The 20,685-nt window shown below is 34.3% G+C and overlaps 2 protein-coding genes across 3 annotated transcripts; one reads left to right on the forward strand and one right to left on the reverse strand.

The window, feature by feature from the left end:
* The first annotated feature begins 651 nt into the window (after positions 1 to 651).
* On the forward strand, positions 652 to 14,408 carry LOC145594797 (uncharacterized). 2 transcript variants are annotated; one of them, XM_081651129.1, is made up of 12 exons: positions 652 to 990; positions 4,162 to 4,227; positions 7,216 to 7,304; positions 9,251 to 9,297; positions 9,390 to 9,470; positions 9,552 to 9,708; positions 9,789 to 9,990; positions 10,063 to 10,128; positions 12,447 to 12,566; positions 13,634 to 13,694; positions 13,776 to 13,807; positions 14,060 to 14,408. In XM_081651129.1, the coding sequence occupies exons 1-12, from the start codon at positions 767 to 769 to the stop codon at positions 14,127 to 14,129; spliced, it is 1,215 nt and encodes a 404-aa protein (XP_081507255.1). In that variant the 5' UTR covers positions 652 to 766; the 3' UTR covers positions 14,130 to 14,408. The 2 variants fall into 2 exon arrangements, with proteins under 2 accessions (XP_081507255.1, XP_081507256.1); XM_081651130.1 differs by having other exon boundaries at positions 10,078 to 10,128.
* A 1,075-nt stretch (positions 14,409 to 15,483) lies between these two features.
* Positions 15,484 to 18,377, reverse strand: LOC145594115 (replication protein A 70 kDa DNA-binding subunit B-like). The gene is made up of 8 exons (XM_081650451.1): positions 18,048 to 18,377; positions 17,059 to 17,264; positions 16,528 to 16,652; positions 16,351 to 16,429; positions 16,148 to 16,277; positions 15,942 to 16,075; positions 15,740 to 15,860; positions 15,484 to 15,663 (listed from the first exon to the last, which is right to left on the reverse strand). The coding sequence occupies exons 1-8, from the start codon at positions 18,375 to 18,377 to the stop codon at positions 15,484 to 15,486; spliced, it is 1,305 nt and encodes a 434-aa protein (XP_081506577.1).
* Positions 18,378 to 20,685: the final 2,308 nt, after the last annotated feature.

A 20,685-nucleotide genomic window follows, 5' to 3' on the forward strand; every position in this document is an offset into this window, starting at 1 on the left:
TCTGTGAGAAATGAGTGTTGTAATCTTTTCAAATCCCTTTCAGAAGGAAACGTTTATCCTCTCAAAACTTATGTCACAAATGAATTAGTTTTATGTTTAAAAAGTACCATCACAAATACAATAAAGATTGTCTAAGTAGAGATTACGATCTAAGGTAGGAAACGAATCAGATCTGTGTTGTGCCTGATCTAAGGAAGACGGGGTTGGGGTTAGCTACCTTGGTAAAGCCGGAAGCTCAGAACGCCGGAAGTTCCATTGTCGACTAAGTTCAGGTATTGGTCAAAACTCTCAACGTAAAACATTTTATATTGCGAAGCATGGTGGACTATTAAATTTAAAAGCTAATTTGTTTAAGATATAAGTAGTAAAGTAGTGAAAACTAGTACCAATAAAAGTCATATAAATTATCAAATTGAATTATAGTAATAATCTGTGTAAATCATTATTTTAAATCAATGTACTGTTATTAGTTTATCAAGTACTGTTATTTATTTATTAAGTATTGTTATTTACCTTAAGCTAATTATATTTATATAAAAAAAAAATAATAAAAAAAAAATCGACGTCACTTGGTATTGGATGACGCGACCTATACCTGGTAGCGGTCCATCATTCCTCCACAACCTCATTCTCCCGCCCCCCATCAATTTTTGTCCCCCAATTCACTCTCCCCTTCCATAGGGTTTTAGCACAGAGAATAATTGAACAAAGTGAGTGAGAGTATTGAAACCTTTTCTCCTTCTGCAAATCCTTCGAGTTTCCAACCATGGCGAAACCAAGCCGTGGGCGCTCTGGCTCTTCATCCTCAAGGTCTCGCTCTCGTTCTCGCTCGCGCTCCTCTGGTTCCGCTTCTCGAAGCGTCAGCTCTCGCTCGCGCTCCGCCTCTCGTTCTCCTTCTCGCTCATTATCCTCGTCTTCTTCGCCTTCTCGTCGCAGTGCTAGCTCTCGCAGTGCTAGTCCCAGCGCTAGCCCTCCTCTTCAGCGCAAGATGTACTCGTTTCTCTTTCTCTCTCTTTTTTTTTGTTCAATTTTAGGTCTTCATTGCTGTTGCTCCATTGAAATTGATGCATTACCAAATTTGAAATGATTCTGTTTTTTTTTTTTATCTAGCATTTACAAATTAGGGTTTTCAGAAATTACTAAAATGTTGATTGTGTGTAAGTTAGGGTTCTTGAATTCTATAAGTATTGATGCTGGCGATAATTTTTGTGTGAAAAATGCCTGATTATTTTGTCCATATACTTGTTGGGGTATTGAAATGAGGGAAATCCATAGCTTAGTTAGGGTTCTTTGATGGTTGATTTAGGATGAAGTGTTACAATTTCAGTTTTTTTTTTTAGTAGTCAGAAATGTTAATCAGATATGGGTAACTTGTGGAATAGTAGTTTAGTCGCCTTTTCTTTTTGCTGTCACCTACTTGTGTTAAAAATATTGGTCCTTTAAGAAATTTCAACTAGCTAAGATGTTTTGGTTAGCACATGAACCATATATCAACGAAATGTGAGTTTTTATTATTAATAATTTTTTATTTTTTTTTTATTTATAGTTTTGAATCTTTTGATGCTTTTGTTTGCTGTTCTCCTCCCAATGCAAGGTTCCTTTTGCCTCTTGTGTTTGCCACCTTTATGCATCGTGTTTGGGAGGAGTAACCGAGTGTTGTCTGATGGGTCCAAATTATTGCTATTGCTCTAATATACCAGTAAAGAGGTGGCTACATTGGTTTAGCATATGATATGAGTATAACTTATTTGTAAGGTGTACGCTGGATATACTTTTTTATTTTAGGAAAATTTGTCAAAAATAAGCCAACCTTTGCCTCGTCGGGAAAAAATAATTCAACCTTTCAATTAACTAAGAATAAGTTCAATTTTAAGGGTATTTACTTTAAATAGCTCAAACTACCTGTAACCTACCGAATAGGTCACTTTCTTTCACATTTTTTAAATTTTAAATTAATTAATTAGTACGAGTAAAAAACTAAAAAGAAAACTTTTCCTTCCCATCCCCCATCACTATCCCACCCTCACTGACCACTGCACGGACCACCTCCACCACCTCAATACTTTTCTTTCTCTGCCCTCTCGCCAGCCTTACCTCCCCTAGGCCCTTTCGCTTCTCTCTCCCCCTACGACGGCCGACCCCTTACTCGTTCCCATCCCTAAACGCCGGCCGACCCCTTACTCGTTCCCATCCCTAAACGCTGGCATTTGTTGGCCAAGACTAACCCAAAACCATGGACACACAACGAAACCCTCCGTACCCACCTTGAATCCCACCCTAACCACCAAAACATTACCATATCTACACGAAACCAAACCTTAACCATCGAAACCCAGAAGATTCGAAACATAATTAAAGTAGAGGAGTAGAGGCGGGGCGACAGTGGGATGTAAGAGACAAAAAGGGATCGGCTGTGATCGGTTGGTGGGAGGATGATCGGCAGGGGGGTTGACGAGTTGTAGGGAATAAGGTGGTCCTTTTTTTTATTTTTCTTGTTGGTAAATATTAATTATAAATTAAATTTAATTAATTCCTAAAATGAACTAATTATATTTTGACACGTGGCATATTTAACTTAAACCACTGGTTAACTCCAAAACTACCAGGTGAGAATATATCATTTAAAGCTTGACTTATACTTCCTCCATTTCTATTTACTTGACCCATAACCCTAGGCACAATATTTAAGGAGAGGAGAGAGAAATTGTAATCTTATAGCCCTTTTTGCACATGGCTTATCTTATTACCCTAAAAGTTATCTCCATGTGCACTTTTAGAGGGTAATTTAGAGAATTTATATACCAAAAGCTTACCACATGTGGTATGGGTCAAGTAATATGACATTTCCATTTTAGATATATTAGTCAAGTAAATAGAAACGGAGGAGGTATTTAGTTAATCAAAAAGTTGGCTTATTTTGAGCTAATCATGCAAAGATTGGCTTATTTTTGACAAATTTTCCTTTGTTTTATTAGAATGGGTAGATTGGATTAAAAAGCACCTACAAGCTGTAAAGCTATACTCCTTCCTGTCCATTCATCCATTTTTAGTAAATTTATATTATTGCATCCGTTATGGGAATTTCAACTTTTGAAGTGTTGGCCGGATTGGAATTGGTTTTCAGTTACTTACTTTGGGTTATTGTATTTTTTTTTTCTCTTTATAGAATTTCTTATTGGATATCCACACTGCAGTTTTATCCCATTGTTAAGCTTCATTTTAGGTATATAGTGCACTAATTACGGATATAAACCATGACCTCTTTCTGCCTGTTTTATTTAGTTGACCCCCTTTTGTGTGGAGAATTTTAGTGCACTAATTAGGAATAATATTCTCTGACCCCCTTTTGTGTGGAGAGTTTTATTTGGTTGGTTAGGCAGTATACTACATAAAAGGTCAATTGCCCCTTTTGAAAATGAGGTGTATGCAAATAGTGTGCCATCTAAATTAATTTAATCAACTGAAAATTGCCAGAATCAGTCCTAGCTGCTTAGGTTCCTAGTTAAAGCTGCACAATCTGGCCTCATGAGTACTAAGAATCAGTAGCAAATAATGGAGACTTTGATTTGAATGGGTTGGAGCAGATTCCTTCAATGTCGATATTTATATCAGCTAACCAAACTATGCAAGTATGCATCAACTCATTTAATTGAGTGGATTGGATTTATTTTTAAGACCTTTTGTAATTGATTTTTTGTTGTCTTGAATTCTAAATGAAATCCTCATGTCCCCTATATCCCCTATCTATAACCTTAGTACACAGAACCTTATGCTGCGTTGACAAGTAACTTTTAGTTTTGCCATTATTCAAAGTCTCAAATTTACAAATACACATCATGTGAGATTAATTCATATTGGCTGAGCTACTTGTCATTGGTTATGAATATTCTGAATTGGATGAATCAGAAGCTCTTTCCTCCTTATAGGGGTTGTTTGCAGGGTTGCTGTAAAGTGTTTGGGTCCTTTATAAGTGGCTTTGTTAAGTGTTTGGGTCCTCTAAATTCTGATTACAGATCATATATATTTGAGCTTGAGTAAAAGACTTAATTAAAATCTTTCTATGTACCAATATGGCAATATCTGGTTAATAAATCCCCCCTCTCGTGAGTAGTTCCCTGTACCATATACTTTTTCTAATGAAACTCTTTAATGCTTCTGCAGTTCCCCAGACCCGACAAAGAAAGCCCGTTCTCCACCTCCACAGGCTAAAAAGGCTTCTCCCCCTAGGTAAATTGTTGTTGTATACTTGTATATTGTATTAGTTAAAAGATGGTTTTTTTTTTTTTTTTTGTGGATTCATGTTTCTTTTTGGTTTTCCAAAGTAATGTCTTACTGGTAGCTTGGCTCATAGTGGCCACCTTGTCATTTTTGACATAAGCTTACAATGCTTTATTCATTTTCTCTTTAAATGAACTTTTCTTTAATGAGACCAGTTTTAGTACATTCGGCAGTTTTAGTGGCTGTACCGCGTTGTGTTCGTATAAATTTTGAACTTTTGCGATTGTGATACTGCAATCCACCAAACATATCTCAAAGTGGCTCTGTGACATAAATATACAACTGGGGCTGTTATGTGAGGACAAAACCCTGTATGAAACTAGTTCTTGCCAATGTATAAAAAAGCTAAAGGCACACTAGGGTGGTTTGGAGTCCCCCGCGCCTTAGGTGTGCCTCAGTGTGCCTCGTTGAAGTGAAGAAACTGTGAAGAAACTGTTGTGCACCTCAAGGGGTTTGCTTCTTTGTGCCTTAAGGTTTGCCTTCTCTGTGCCCCTCTGATGCGCTTTATCAAATCGTTTCGCCTATACCACAAAAAGCGCAGCGCATGACCCTCAACACCCTGCTTCTCAGTGCCTTGGGCATGCTGTTTCAAACACTAGTTACTGGTTTTTGTTTACAATTGGTTAGCTGAGGGTGTGACTTTGTGAGCTACGCTTATTTATGTAGATGAAAGTTTTTGATCTTACTTCCACTTTTGCATTGGGCTGCAGCAGCTTTTAACAGTCCTGCATTACCAAAACTGGTTATGTAACATAGATATTGCGATTCTAACTGCGTTTGGGAAGACAAAACCCTGAATAAAATAGTTATTGCTTTAGAATGGTGATCTGAATTGTTCTATGCTTATAGCTATACAATATATACTTTCTAAAAAAAAATCAGAAACACAAGGACCTTGGTAAAGATTTTCCTTTTTCTCCAGGCTGAAAATGTTGTGTGATGGTTTCTATCAAGATTACTTGAGAAAGTTTATTCCACTTTTTGAAATCACTTCCACTTTTTGAAATCACTTCCATTATATTATCCCCTCCTTAGTTTTAAAAGGCGCAAGGCGCACCAAGGCGCAAATGATCCTTGCAGCCTAGGCGCGAGGCGCAAGGCGCAAGGCGAAGGTGCGCGCCTTTTGTATGCAAGGCGCATGTTTTTATGTATTTATTTCAAATTATATTTTACTTTGATTGTACTTGTTACCAATTAAAAAGATTCATAATAAATTAAATAATGATATATGTATATCTAAGCTAGTCTGAATTTGAAAAAACGTCCACCATTCTTCAAAATATAACTTAAACCTTAGTTATTTTCCTCAAGGCGCAAAGGCGCACCTTACCCAAGCTGCTTTGAGGCGCGCGAGGCGCGCGCCTTCCGTAGGTGTCTAGCCTCGACTAGCTAAAGCCCATTTCCCAGAGCTTGTGCCCGAGGCGCGCTTTTTAAAACCAAGATCCCCTCCTTTTTTTTAGTTGTTCCACTTGACTTTTTACGTTATTTACATGTCCTCCTTTTACCATGTATTTTGTTAAAGAAAATTAAAGTCATGATGTAATATTTTGTTTCCATATTAAAAATATTTTATTTTTAAAATTTATATTTTGAGGTGATGAAAAAGTATTGATTGTCAAAGTTGTGCGTTGGCAAATGCAACGGATTGCACACTCTAGTTGGAATTTAGATAAGAAAGTAGAAGGAAAGGTAAGGAAGAAGACGGTTGATTGTGAATTGATATAGTCGAAAGGCTTTGAAGTTTACAAATAAACTACTAAGGCTAAACTATTACAACTTTCTGAATGAATTCTTTCTCTCCTCACTTCTTGCTATCTAACTCCATACTATACTACTCATGTGACTAAGGTTTAATTGCTACACTAACTACTTTTGTCTTCTTCCGCAAGCTGCCAAAATAGAACTTTGAAAAGCCAAACCTTGTTCTGCCTGTTGCTTTAGTTGTCTGCTGCTTGTTGTGGGGTGTTTGTGCCCTTTTGTTGCTGCTTCCTTCTGCTTTAGGTTTGCACAATGGGTGGTCTAGGATGGTGCGTTACAGCAAATTTGTCCAATTAAAGGGAAACAACTATTATAAAACAGAGGGATTATATCTTAAATTAGCCTTTAATAGATATTTCTAAATTTTATTACTACCCTTTCGTGTCATTTTTTTTGGTGAATTCTACCTTTCAGGAATAGTTGTGTTCTTGGTCACCCTGTTGTAAAAAAGATTAGAGGCACTGAGGCAGTTATCCTTGGCTCCTTGCCGGATGGCTGCTAGATGCTCATTCGTTGGTTATGAACCTTGGGTTGCTAAGGTGGGAAGCTTTGGTGCGACTATGTGACATGTTGGCATCCTGAATACAGATTGCTGTTCTATTAGCATCCATTAAAAATCTTCTTTCCAATATCTGTATTCGAAATTTGTACATGAAGTAAAAGTATTTAGTGGGTTTTCTAGGCCTTTGCTGTTTGTTATGGAGTATTATTAAGTTACAGCATCCTAATAGTATTTTGTAGTATCAAATAGAGTAAATAAAAGTCATTATCTTCAAACTTTTCCTACGTCTGTCTCCTTCATTAGAATATTGTGATTGAGGGTGCTTAGATCGAATATTCATCCTACTTTTATCGTTTCAATCTCCGTGTGTACCTATGTTTGATCTGATTCTTAGGATTTAAGGCATCACAACATTAGCTATTTGAGTATCTTAACCTTTGTTTTCGGTGTCATTATGTACGGTTTATATTAAGTGATGGTATTGCTCTTATCCTGGAGTAAATACAACTTATGCAAGATGCAATTGCATTTCGCTGGTTATCTAGATGTTTTGTTTTTTATTTTGTTGAAAAAAAAAAATATAATAGCTGTGTGCATCTGTATCATTTTTGAACTCAAATGTGATTCAGTTCACAAAATACATTATTTTGATGATGTCATCTGACTGCTCAATTCAGAAAACTTACAACAATTCCAGAGTCTAAGGTCCTCTACATCAACAAGCTCACAAGGAATGTTAATGAAGGCCACCTTAAAGAAATTTTTGGTATGTACCTTTTGAACTTCTTTTGATGTACATTGTTGTCAATCAGAACTCTTTTGACCTGGAAACACATACTCAGTGTTTATATAAATTCTTTTGGGAAATCATTGGCTGCCATATTCAGTTTGCGCATGTAATATTGCAAGTTTTCTTGTGTTATTTTTGCCAATTACCTAATAAGCTGTACCCCCCTCTCTCTCCTGTTTGCCTATAAGATCGGTTGGTGTTCTTTGTTGATGCAGATTTCTTTTAATTTTGGGAAGATGATAGCCTTTCATTTTTTCTTAGTTTTAAAAATATTGTTGGGCTCCTTTGGTTGATTTGCATGGAGCCATTAGCCTACAAGCTCCATAATGCACCAAAACAGTCAATGTGGCCACAATATATATATATATATATATATATATATATATATATATATATATATATATATATATATATATATATATATATACTGAAATTATTTTTGTTGAATTGAAATTATTTTTACTGTTTTACTATTATAATTCTTCTTTAAGAAAACTGAATTTTACTGAACTGAACTTATTTTTACTTAACTGAAATTATTTTTCCTGAACTGAAATTAATTTTACTTTTACTGAACCGAACTTATTTCTACTTAATATTATTTTTTTAAGGTGAAGAGAACAGGGTCTACTTATAAAAAACCTAATCATCATTTATCAATATAGCTGCAGCTTTGTTAATAATTTTATTTTCTAGCATCCTTTGATGATTTTGTGCCCAGAGTCTGGGATCTGTGTGCCTCTGCTCATTGCCTCTGAATCTTAGGATTATGTTTATTTGTATACCTTGCACCTTTGAAAAGGATAGTTTTTGTTAAAATTTTCGTACAAAATCAAATTTAACTTCTGGTTTCTTAGCTGTGATTTTATTGCTATCTGATTGCCTTTGTTTCTCATAGTTCCGAACACTTTCCATTATCATCTGTTTAAGTTTTTTTTGTTGAAACTTTCTCTTCATCCCATATTTGGCAAACTCTTGTTTCTTCCTAACCCCTATTACCTCACAATATATACATTCCACTCATTCTCTCTTACTTTATCATCTGTTTCTGCACCCAACCACCTTCTTACAATCTCTCCTACTCTATTCACCTTTTTCTTACACTCACTCATTACATCATCACTCTTTAAATTCCTTATTTTGGTGCAAACATTAAATGTTAAGAACTTTAACAAGTACTTGACAATGATCCTATCCTTGACTTGATCATATGGTATATGCGGATTTAGATACTTCCTCTATCCCTATATGGAAGCTCAATTTCTCCCAAACATGGGATTTTAGATAGGAATTGCAGTGGGGTATTGAGTATTGTTGAATGAAGTGAATAATTAAAGAAGGTAGTGAGAATAGTTCATTAGTTTTAGGGGAAGAGAAAAAAATTCGTGGGGCAAGAGGGGTTTGAATGTTTTGTTAATTAAAAGTGAATAAATAAGCAGGTTATTAGATGATGGACACCACCCATTTGAGAAGTGGGGCTTTAGAATCAGTTTGGCAGAAATGGGGACTTTTATTTTGGTATGGAGGGAGTACGTAAAATGATTGACCTAGGGGAAAGAGAATATTTTTAAAAAGGTGTTTTTTTTTTTTCTTTTTTTCTTTTTTTTTTCTCTGAATAGCTGTATATTTTCTTTTTTTCTCTGAAGAGCTGTATACTTTTTTCCCCTCCTGTGATCACTATGATAATTGAATCTTGTTGGTGTTTCTTATTGATAAGAAACATATGAGACCCATATAGCTAGCTATTTATTACTGCTCCCTAGTAAGCACTGGATTATTATGTTTCTTGTTGCATATTTAGAACATGGATATTGTATGGGATACATCTGTCCTTTGCTATTTTGATTATAATCTGGTAGGGGTTTTTTTATCCTCCATATCTTGACTTAATTATGTGTTTCTATGTTTCTGTTTATTGGCAGGTATCTTTGGTGAAGTTGTAAATGTAGAGCTGGCTATGGATCGAATTGTAAATTATTATGTTCCTTTTGATTTATTGCAAGACAACTAGACAAGCTCCCCTGCCTTTGCTATCTAACTTGGATATACTGATGTATACAGGTCAATCTTCCCAAAGGATATGCATATGTGGAATTTAAGACACGAGCTGATGCTGAAAAGGCACAATTGCACATGGATGGAGTATGTCTACAACTCAGCTGACTGATGTCTTAGATCAAATATGTGATTTTGGTTGCTTAATTTACTCGTATTTTAATGCAGGCTCAAATTGATGGGACTGTTGTTGTGGCGCAATTAACCCTACCACCTAGTGAAAAGGTATCACCCACCAAAGCTGTTGCTCCACCTCCCAAAAAAGACATTACCAAAAATGAAGGGGTAGATGCTGTGAAGGATGGACCAAAACGGGGAAGAGAAGGTGCATTCTAAGAAAATATTTTAATAACTTGGCAATTATATTTCAGTAGATACTCATTTAAAACTTTTGAATGTTCCCAGCTTCTCCACGTCCTAGGAGATCTCCTGTTGGCCGTAGAGGGGGTTCACCTAGAAGAATGAACCCCCCACCTCGTCGTCGTGGAGATTCTCCTATTCGTAGAGAATCTCCTTTCCGTCGAGGTGAATCACCCAAAAGAAGGCGTCCTGTATCTCCGAGAGGCAGATCTCCATCTCCATCAAAGCGACCAAGATCTCCTGTGAGGTTGGCTACTTGCTATTACTTTTGATATCATTGCTTGAATGCTTCCAAGTACTGATGGCTCACTTTGTTTAGGGGCTCTCCGCGCAGGGTGCGAGGAAGTCCTGTTCGCAGACGATCTCCCTTACCTCCACGGCGACGGTATGTAATGTTGATTACAAATTCTTTTATTGAGCATATTGTGCCCTAATATAGGAAAGCAAATGGTAGTAATACTGTGTAAAACCCTAAATGTACAGTTCTGTAATTCAAAATTTTATATTGTCCGTTACTGTGCTGTTTATGAATGATCATTTATTACATGCCTTTCCTTTGTGGATTTTTTAATGGTCAATTACCCAACTCTTTCAGATTTGATTACCATTAGCTTTAAATTATTTCAGAAAAATTACTTTTGTGGGTGCTAAATACAGCATAGGTCTTTATTGCAGTTACAATTAATTTCTCTCTGTTTGGCTAATATATGGTGATGGAGTCTATTCTATACTAAGCTTTGAAGTTGCCTAAACATTGTGCCAAATGATGAGTGTTAGCCAATACTTAATTGATTGTAGGTGTGTTAAATATGATATTATGCCTTATAGAATGTAACTAATTAAACTGGATGAAGCACCTTCATTTAGTAGTGGTCCAGAGGCAATGTTCTTCTGGTTGCCGTTGTCCGGCATGCCAGTCATGTACTGAGTATTGTAGGTTTCCCATGTACTGAGTATTGAACTGAGGATGGGCCTAATGTCAAGTATTGACTCTTTTGAGTGATGAAAACATGAGATGGCCCGAGGAATCAAGGATTAGTCATGACTTAAAGATGGATATTTTTAAATGTCTATAGTTATGTGAAGTTGGTATTCCTTTCTTTAAGGTGGAAATAGATAGTCTTTTTATAGAATAAAAGGTGTTATCTTTCAACCTGCACTTGTGCGTGCATGTGGGTGGGCATGAAGTTTTTTACTGCTCTCTACTCCATATCTGATGCTTCATTGACACTATTAATGAGTTTTCAAGCCTGTTTGTGCTCAGAGTGCGATATACGAATTCACCTAATTTGTACTACTGTGTGGTATGCAATGCTATTGATTTGGGGAACGGTCCATTAAAAGACAATCCATGCATCTGAGTGAATGTGATCTTACTGGTTGATTGCATAAAAGGTGAATGTCTTTATTGTTGATTTGTACTTCTCTAGAAGTTAGCACGGACCCATGTTTTTTGACTGAAAAATTCATGTTTGTTGCATTGAGCGCTCTTAAAAATACCCTTGCTAAGAGTAGTCTAAGACATTGTTAAATGGTTAGGGTAATCAGGAATCTTTTATGTGCAGTGAGTATGGACTATGGAGCTTATAAATATGGACACATGATATTAATCTACTGGCTATTCTGCCAGTGACATTGCCCATATTGCGTTGCTCAAAAAGTCAGAAGGGAGTATCTGGTATTGATGCTCCTTTTAGGTTGTAAGTACCTATTTTAAGCTCGATCAGAGAATCAGAGTTTATAGGTTTTCAAGACTTTCTTTTTCTTCAAAAAAAAAAAAAAAAAAAAAAAAAAGAAAAAAGGATCTACAAGGTTGATTCAGTTCTTCCACTGGAATCTATATATTTCAATTTTATGCTTATATATTGTACACTTTCAAAGTATAATCTGGTATTGGAGTTCTGATTTTATGGGTGCAATTTTGTGGTGTTCAAAATTTATTATTATCAATGACTTAATGAGAAGAAACTCAAAATATTTAGACTTGCCAAACTTTCAGTTGACCCTGCAGGCCCGCATGTAGAATGTCTTTTGGGCAACTACCAAGATTGTGATACTTTGTTGCTTTTATTTTGTATTGATTGAGTCCCTTTTTTAACCATAAATATATCTGCTTTCCATGAGAATCTTGCATGTTAAAATGGTCATATTTTTAAAATTTGAAGTTTTGGATCTGCATAGAGTTCAGGTGTGGCTATGTTGTATCATGGGTGCTGTTGGTGATTTTTTTTCTTTATCCATTTTCTGCTAAAAATAAGATGTTCAATACTGTTTCTGTCCTTCCATGATCTGCTCTTGTATTAAGTGAACTGTTAATTCTTGTATATGCTGGGGCTTTGTTTTTATAATTAATTTAATCTGCTTTTATTTTGTAGTGACTGAGTCACCTTTTCAATGTACATTTAATCTGCTTTCCATGAAAATCTTGCAAGTTAAAATGGTCATATTTTAAAGATTTTGAGTTTTGGATCAGCAGAGTTCAGGTGCCTATGTTTTATCATGGTTGCTGTTGGTGATATATTTTCTTTGTCCATTGTCTGCTAAAAATAAGATGTTCTATTCTACTTCTGCCCTTTCATGATTTGCTCTTGTATTTAGTGAACTGTTAATTCCTGTATATGTTGGGGTTTTTGTTTTTATAATTCATTTGTTAAAAAAAAAATTAGTGGAACTGATTTATTATATATGATGCAATGTTTGCAGCTCGCCACCTCCTAGACGAGCTCGAAGCCCTCCTAGAAGGTCTCCTGTTGGGCGTAGGCGTAGCCGCTCTCCTGTTCGAAGGATTGGCCGTTCACGCTCAAGATCACCCTCACCGCGGAGGTAATTAAAGTTTGTATTTTTTACATGTTTTTTTTTTTTTTTAATTTTATTTTTAAATTCACATGGACCTTTGTACTACAGTTATCAAAATAAATTGGCAAATTGTGTTTTTGTGCCTTGTTTTAAAAGAAAAACTTAAAGAAGATTTTTGAGCTGTTTAGATGTGGTGAATCAATCACACTGTGCTCCATGACATCGCTGTTACAATTTCGTGGGATGCTAGGGAGTATTGCCAAAGTTTTGTCACCACATTTGCAACTGAAGACTGAAGTTCAGTTTTCTTTGCCATAAGATTGATGCTCTGAAATTTTCTATTCTTGGAAGGCTGTTAGCTTATCTACTGTGGTACCTCTGCCGATGGGCTTTTTTATTTTCCTGTGCTTGCGTAATTGCATATGTAGTGATAGATTTGTTGAAATGATCCCTCTGATAAAAAAAACCTTTGTGGCTTTGGAATAGTTATTTGGGGGAACAAGGATTGAAGTTCTAAAAAAGCTTTCTTTGAACTGTTATTTAAGGCCTGAGGTGCTCACTAATCTGTGAAAAAATTCCCTTTGTGGATGCTCCAAATTACTCTATTTTTTTAACAACATATTGGCCTCCTTGAAAAGGAGGGTATTGGGGGTGGGGGAAAGGAATTCTATCTTTAACTGGACTTTCAGAAAAATGCATTTGATTTTTTTCCCCAAATAAATAGTTTGTGAACAAAATAAAACTAATTATAAGCCAGCTATAAGATAATTTAATTTGTTTATTTCAGGATAGGTCATCCAAGAAGGAATTTATTATTTTTTTTATCATACTCCATTCCTAAATAACTTCATAATCCCATAAACATTATTTTAAAAGTACATCAAAATACAATATAACAATTTTTTTATTAAAATTTATCAGTACTTGTTGAGGAAAATTATTGGTCAACATCTGACTTATAAAATTAAATTCGTTTCTTGTGAAACATTGTTGTAAAGGAAAAATGGGCTACTTACATGACTGCCAATTCCGTATAAGCCTTTTTATTGATGTTGTTATCCTATGCCTGTTGTCATGGTTGCTTTGTTTTACAGAAGGCCACCAGTGAGAAGAGGAAGGTCATCTTCAGGCTCTCCGTCTCCAAGTCCAAGAAGGGTATGTTCGGTGTGAAGTTCTAGTGATTTTGAATATAAAATTAATAGTCACATATCTCATGGTTGTATCTTTCTTTCACAGGGTCCTAGGAGGGTATCAAAGAGTCCTAGAAGGTAATATATCTTTATTTCAGATGATCTGAAACTGTGAGGAGCTATCTTTCTTCTTTTAGTGAAGAAATGGTCTTATGTGCCTCTCCATGTCTGAAGTTCATCAACTATGTGCCTGATGGAATAATAGCCAAAATATTTGGATCATGATTTGCATTTATGTTACATTTTCTTGACAAAAGAAACCAGTTGTGGGATACACTCCATCTCTAGACTGATTGTATATTTGACTGATGGATTTGGTTCACGTTGCAGGCCCTTGAGAGGAAGGAGTAAGAGCAGCAGTCAAAGCCGAAGTAGCAGTGGATCCCCTCGTAAACCATAAGCTTCTGATGTTATATAGAAGTTGCCCGTCAAAAACTTTACATACTAAGCGTGAGGTGGTTGATTGGAACCTCTTTTCATCAGCAGACTGCCGCTTTGTAATTTGTGTTAACTTGATCTTTTTGATATCGACTATTCAGTATTTGTTGCTGTAAACATATTTGCAGTCTGTACTGGCTAGTGGCTAGTGCTGATCTGTTTTGATGTGTTTATTTTACCGTAAAGTGCTACTGAAGCTTTGCTTAGCTTAGTGTTATTGAATGATAAATTAGGATTGCTCCATGTAAGTTTCACTAGTTGCATTTATGCAGTGTTGGCAAAAGTGGATAAATTGAGTCGGAAGATGACCTCATGAGGCTGCTAGGGCTAATATGGTGAAAGTACAAGTTTATGATATTCATAGCAAACTTGTAAATAAACAGCCTATAATGTGCATTGCTTATGCTAAACTGCTAATGGTGTTAGCGGTTTTACCATGAACAGTGCACATTTTTATTAAAACCGCTAATGGTGTTATCGGGTCTACCATTAATAGCGTAAATTTTTGGCCATTTATTTACAAGTTTGCCATTAATGTAAACAACCCATGTTAATTAAAATGGTCAACTAGGGCATCCTTTTGTATGTGGATTGATACAAGGCAGACCTTTAGTGCTTTTTAGATTTCAAAGAACGAAGTAGATGGGTAATAAGCAAACAACATGACAACCAAGATTAAAATTGATAAGAGGTTTTATTTCTTTTACTCAATAACTTGATCATTGATCATGTTTAAATTGATATATCAACCAACAATTTCCAAGTAAAAGAAAAAATAAAAATATTGAATAAGGTTCATGTTTAAATATTTCCAACAATTTCCAACTTGATCATTGATCATGTAATTAAGGTTCATGTTTGTTTGGAATTAGGGACTTGTAAATATTGAATAATTTGATCAATTCATGCTTACTCTATGTTAGTTACAATATCTATATAAGCCTTACTTTTTATTTTCAAAAAAAAAAAAAAAAAAAAAAAAAAGGAGAGAGAGATGTATGGAGTTTGTGTTTGGATATGCAGAATTCATTTCAAATAATAGAATTTATTTCTGGAATTGAAAATTCTAAAATTTAAATCCAAACTAGAATGTGCTCGTGCTAATGCACGGGATATAATTAAGGATAGGATTAAAAAAATACAAAATATATAGATGCAAATGGTATTTAATAAAACCAAAACCAAAAACAATAACAACAAAAACCAAAAAAATGAAAAAACAAATTGATTACAAATTGAAAAAAAAACCAAGTAATGAATTCATATAAATAAAAAAATTAAAGTCTTGAAATATTATGCTAAATGAATCTAAGTCTTCAATTTGATTGTCCACGCATCTCTCGTTTCAGGTAATAGAATTCTTCCTCCCATCTTACTTGTAAAACAGATGCAACTATGATATCATCATTTCCTATCTCGGGAACATGTAGTATGAAGGTGTATGTATTCATCAATCGTTTACTCAGATACTCCTCTAGAAAGTAGTCTCCAAATTCCTGTCCATAAATAACAAATGTAGCCATTATGCGGGTGAGTAATTCTTTAATATATATGATTAAAGGGTATACTTACATTATCTGTCATCGCTTGAATACTTGATATTGGACAACCGATAATCATCTCAGCATATTGGCCAAAGAGTGTAACATACAATGTATTTGTAGCGTCACCAATTTTTACACTGATTCTATATCTGTTAATATTGATATGATATGATTAGGTATAGTGATATGTAAAGCAGGTTATATTTATATTTTAAAAAAAATGAAAATACCTTGGCCTACTAAAAGAGGGGTCACACTCCACGCACATATCAACTCTCCTTGAGTGTCGAGCACATGATTCATACCAAATAGGCATAGAAGAATCAATAGATAACACCTTTGCTAGTACTCGAAAGTATTTTACCTGAAAACACACATCAAATATTAAATACCTCATGTATAAGAAAATGAAATCAATAATTGTTGATATATATACATTATGAGCAGCTGAAAAATGATTTAACTTGATCCTTTTTGCATTAAACATCATTTCCATTTCAGAGATACTATTGGCTAATAACTGACTCCAGCTGATATGTTTTTGGACATATCCATCATCCGCATACCTATATAAGTTATATAAGTACATAAGTATGCAACATAAACTTACATTGTATATTATAATGTTTTTAGGCTTACCAGCCATGTAGATCATCAATTTTATTGATATCAGGATCAATAAATAGTCTGGTACGTCCAACAGTCGAAAGACATGCACCTATTAGAAGGTTAGTAAAAGTATTCAAAGCAATGATAATAATAAAAATGACACCATAGTCTTTCTATGGTTAGCTAATTTTAAAAAACTTATTTTACCATAATAGGAGCCAACTGATACCATGGATGCACCCAACACATGATCCTGATTAAGCTCATAGAATAAGAAACGACCTTGCTCATGAGCAAACCCTTCCCATAAAGTTAGCCTCATTGTTTCCATGCTGTAAATCAAAATATGTCATTAGAATTTTTTTTTTTAATAACAAAGAAAAATAAAACTTAACATTGCATAAGTTATTATAATTACATAAACATATTGTAACTTTTGTAATATGCTCTTACTTTGTGTTGCAGAGTAACACATCTCTTTTGAATTGTTGTCTCCCACCCGAGACTCTATATGATTCAGACACATATATAACCAACCAATAACATCTGTGTACATTCATCATCAAAAAACAAAAAGATCGGATATGACCATTAAAACTCAATAATTAATGTTAAAAAATGCAATAAATATTCATACTATTTATTTTAAATATTGAAAGACACATACCGATGAGAGGAGAATTGCGCATGTGAAGGTATTGTGGAATGTTGCAAAATTCAATAAACCTGAAATTGTACCTTGGGATATCATCACAATCATCAAGAATTTCTGTTATCATGGTCTTGTTGCCAAATTTCAACCTTATTTGGTTATTGGCATATTTGTAAGATGTATCTAGAGGCATAAGCTCTAGCTGAGCAATTGAATAAACCTTTCCTTGTTTCAAGATCTCTTTATATTTATCAATGTCAGCATTAAATAATGTGATTTGAACTTCGTCCCCCTAGAAATTGAAAATGAGAAACATGAGTGTGAAATAAATGAATAAATCGAAAAAAAAGTAAGTACTAAGTAAAAATATAGTTCAAACCTCTGAGTCGATGAATACCATACTCCATGAACGATGGACATAATTTGTACCTCTAGTTGTACTTTGTTCAGTGACCATCCATAATAAACGCACTCTCATATTCACATTCACATTCAATGTCAGGGTAATACAATGACATGGTGTGTATCTCGTGTTCATTTCCTGCTTTTTAACATTATTGAAGTGGCATGGGCATAAAAAATAGTTCACTCTCATATAATAATCAGTGATCCAACCTCGCATATGTATAAAGGTAAAACAAATAGTATAGATAATGAAATAAATCTTTAATAAAGTAAAATGGTAGCATTAACATGACAAAAAAATCTAATAGCTTTTTTAAAAAAATCTAATAGCTCATATATATTTACAAAAAAAAAAGCATAGCTCTGAAATAACACTAAAACAAACATTGCTAATAGTTACTAAGTAAATGTTATAACAAAACTACATACATATCTAATTTACACTGTTTAATACTTCTTTATACACAATATTTTTAGTCAAACTGTGAGAAACATCCTTCTTATTTTGTACTAAGATTTTTAGCCCGGAAGGAGATGTAACTCGTGTTAAGGATGATGGTAATATGAATAATCGACCTACATCAGTAGAATTGACATCTCCAGCCCTGATTTCATATTGGAGTCCACTGTATAAATCAGAGCGAAGCCTGCCTTAATTTCTCCTTATCACTGATAATCGATATTGTTCCATTGCAGCGTATGCATCAACATCAAATTGTTGCAATAAGCGGCCAGAATCTATCAAGGTGTCACCCTCTGCTTCCCTATCATGTATCCTAAATGCATAGAATTGTCGCATTGTCACAGTAGTTCGACTGGTACTTGTACTTGAGGCCTTAGGTATCCCAACTCTCCATCCATCGGTACCATATGGGAACAACAGTGGGTATTGTAAAGGCATATAACTTGGATGAGTTTCATCAATCCTTTGTAACCCACCATCTACTTTTTGCAATATAATATCTCGATTTCCTATGTCTTCAGTCCCATCACCCACCATCAATGCAGCCACTTCACTTGCGGTTGGTTGGATGTATTGTCTACCTTCTCTTGCGCGAATTAGCTTTATTCTCAAATCTTGATGCTCCCTTTGATCGCAACATACTGCAATTATTTCTGAAGACTGCAACATATGGATTTATATCGTCAAGCATCGTTTGTAGTCCTTGTAAAATTCTTGGATCTAAGGAAGAAGCCTCTGTGCCCCCCATGTATTGTAGCCGGTTGGATGTTTCGTTATCAGTGTCATAAATGTACAACTGTGCAAACTTTGGTCCAGTCCCAGGCTCAGGGAGTAAAGTTCCAATTCTATGGTAATTACTACCACTTATACGGTAGACATAGGGGCCTCTACCATCATTAACTGTGTTATCAATCCGACTGCCCATATAGGTGAAAGCTAACATAGAATTGAAAGCTCTAATATTGTTTCGAAATTGTTGATATGGCAAAATTGACATCAAATATGGCGGTGTCAAAGGTAAAGCGGCAATTTAACTTTCCCACTTTGACAACAATGATAGAACCTTGGGTGTGTTTTACTACTACCCTTTACCCTTTCTTCTATCCACATAAGGGCCTTGCAATTAGGACACACAACTGTTCTAGGTCCAAACTCCCAGTGCCTTTCAAACTCAGATTGATGAGTCAATTCTGCATACAAATGATTTATTCAAATGATTATCAACTAACAATGTTGATATCAATAATGTGTATGATTAAGTGGCTTGGCAAGGTGGTTACCTCTACCATGGTGATATTAATGTGTAGATCGACGTAATTGCAACATTAATAATCGCAAATATCGTGCTTCTTTCTCCAATAAGTAACGACGTCGCTTGAAAATAGGGTCTTCATGGTTTGCAGTGCGTTTGAATAGTAACCTTCGCCTAGCAGCTAATCTAGCATGTTTGTGTTGCAAATTCTCTCTGAATCAATAATTACTTGTACTTAGGTCCATTCTAATCATTAGTTATACAATAACCAAGAAGTAAATGTATTAGAACCGATATTAGAACTTCAATTGATATAATGAAGTTGTGAAAATGTAGTTTTCTGTGGTAAAATTGACATGTTTTATATTTGTCTAATTGGTGACTTATATTTATATTTGGTTTTCAAATGAAAAAAAAAATCTAATCTTGCCACCTATAAAATTATAAATAGATTTATATTTAGTTTTTCTTAGTGATAAAACAATGTATAAAAACTATTAACATAAATCTTAAACTATAAAAATTATGTATATATGTGTATGATGCAGTGTAACAACAAATTAATAGCATGTCGCTCTATTGCAGATAAAAGTCTAATTTACGTAAATATATACATGCTCATTCATACTACCAAAATTAAAAGAAAGTAATGTTTACATAACTGTAGGATGTAGTAATTTAAAATGAAGGCGAAAAGCAGTGAACAAAGTGATTTATGTACTGTAAAAAAAATAGAGCAATAAAAAAAAATTAATGAACCATCTCCAGCTACAAATACATTTTCATTTCATTAAAAATAAACAATTTAATGAACCATCTCTAACCGCAACTCAATTTTCATTTTATTAATTAAAAAAAAAAGGAAATTCAACCTATTATCGAAATTTATCTATTAGTATAGTTTTTAATAGGAACACATGCTTACTTTTTAGGTATCATTGTATGACTATGTGGATTAATCGGATGACTAAGTGTCAAAATGATTAACTTTAAGAATAATTAATCTACATATTGTATAGACTTTGTTTCCCTTTTGAATTAAGTTTTAAGAAATAGTGTATGTGTGGGATGTGCTAATGAAAGTGGAGTTGAATGAGATGACTTAACTTATTATGTTATTATTTATTTATTTTGCTATTTTTTTTAATTTGAAAGTATAATTAGTGAATTTGAAATTATAAGTAGTGAGTTTTAGATAAGTTTAATTTGATAGGTTAGTAGTTGGTAAATGAGTATTCCTAGGAAAAAAAAAATCTAAACTTAAACTAACAGTTACCTTTAAAATGAATCTTAATTCAAATTGATACTAAGTTAACAAAAACTAAAGAAAAAAAAAACACGAAAAGCAGTACGTGCTTATAGTTGAAATAGAAAAGAAGGCTAACCTTAGTCTGTCAAAGTTTTTCTGAATAGAATGTATAGGGAAAGTGGAGTGTAAATGTATAGGGAAAGTGGAGTGTAAATTGATGAACACATTAAGTTAGGTACCCACGTTCATCATCAAGAAATAAGGATGTTTGTTTTTTTTTTTTTTTTTTTTTTTTTTGAAATTTAATTTAAATTAGATTGGTTAATGGGAAATTGGGGGGATTA

Source organism: Chenopodium album, chromosome 19 (genome assembly GCF_948465745.1).
Source record: "Chenopodium album chromosome 19, dcCheAlbu1.1, whole genome shotgun sequence".
In the NCBI taxonomy this organism is placed as follows: Eukaryota; Viridiplantae; Streptophyta; class Magnoliopsida; order Caryophyllales; family Amaranthaceae; genus Chenopodium; species Chenopodium album.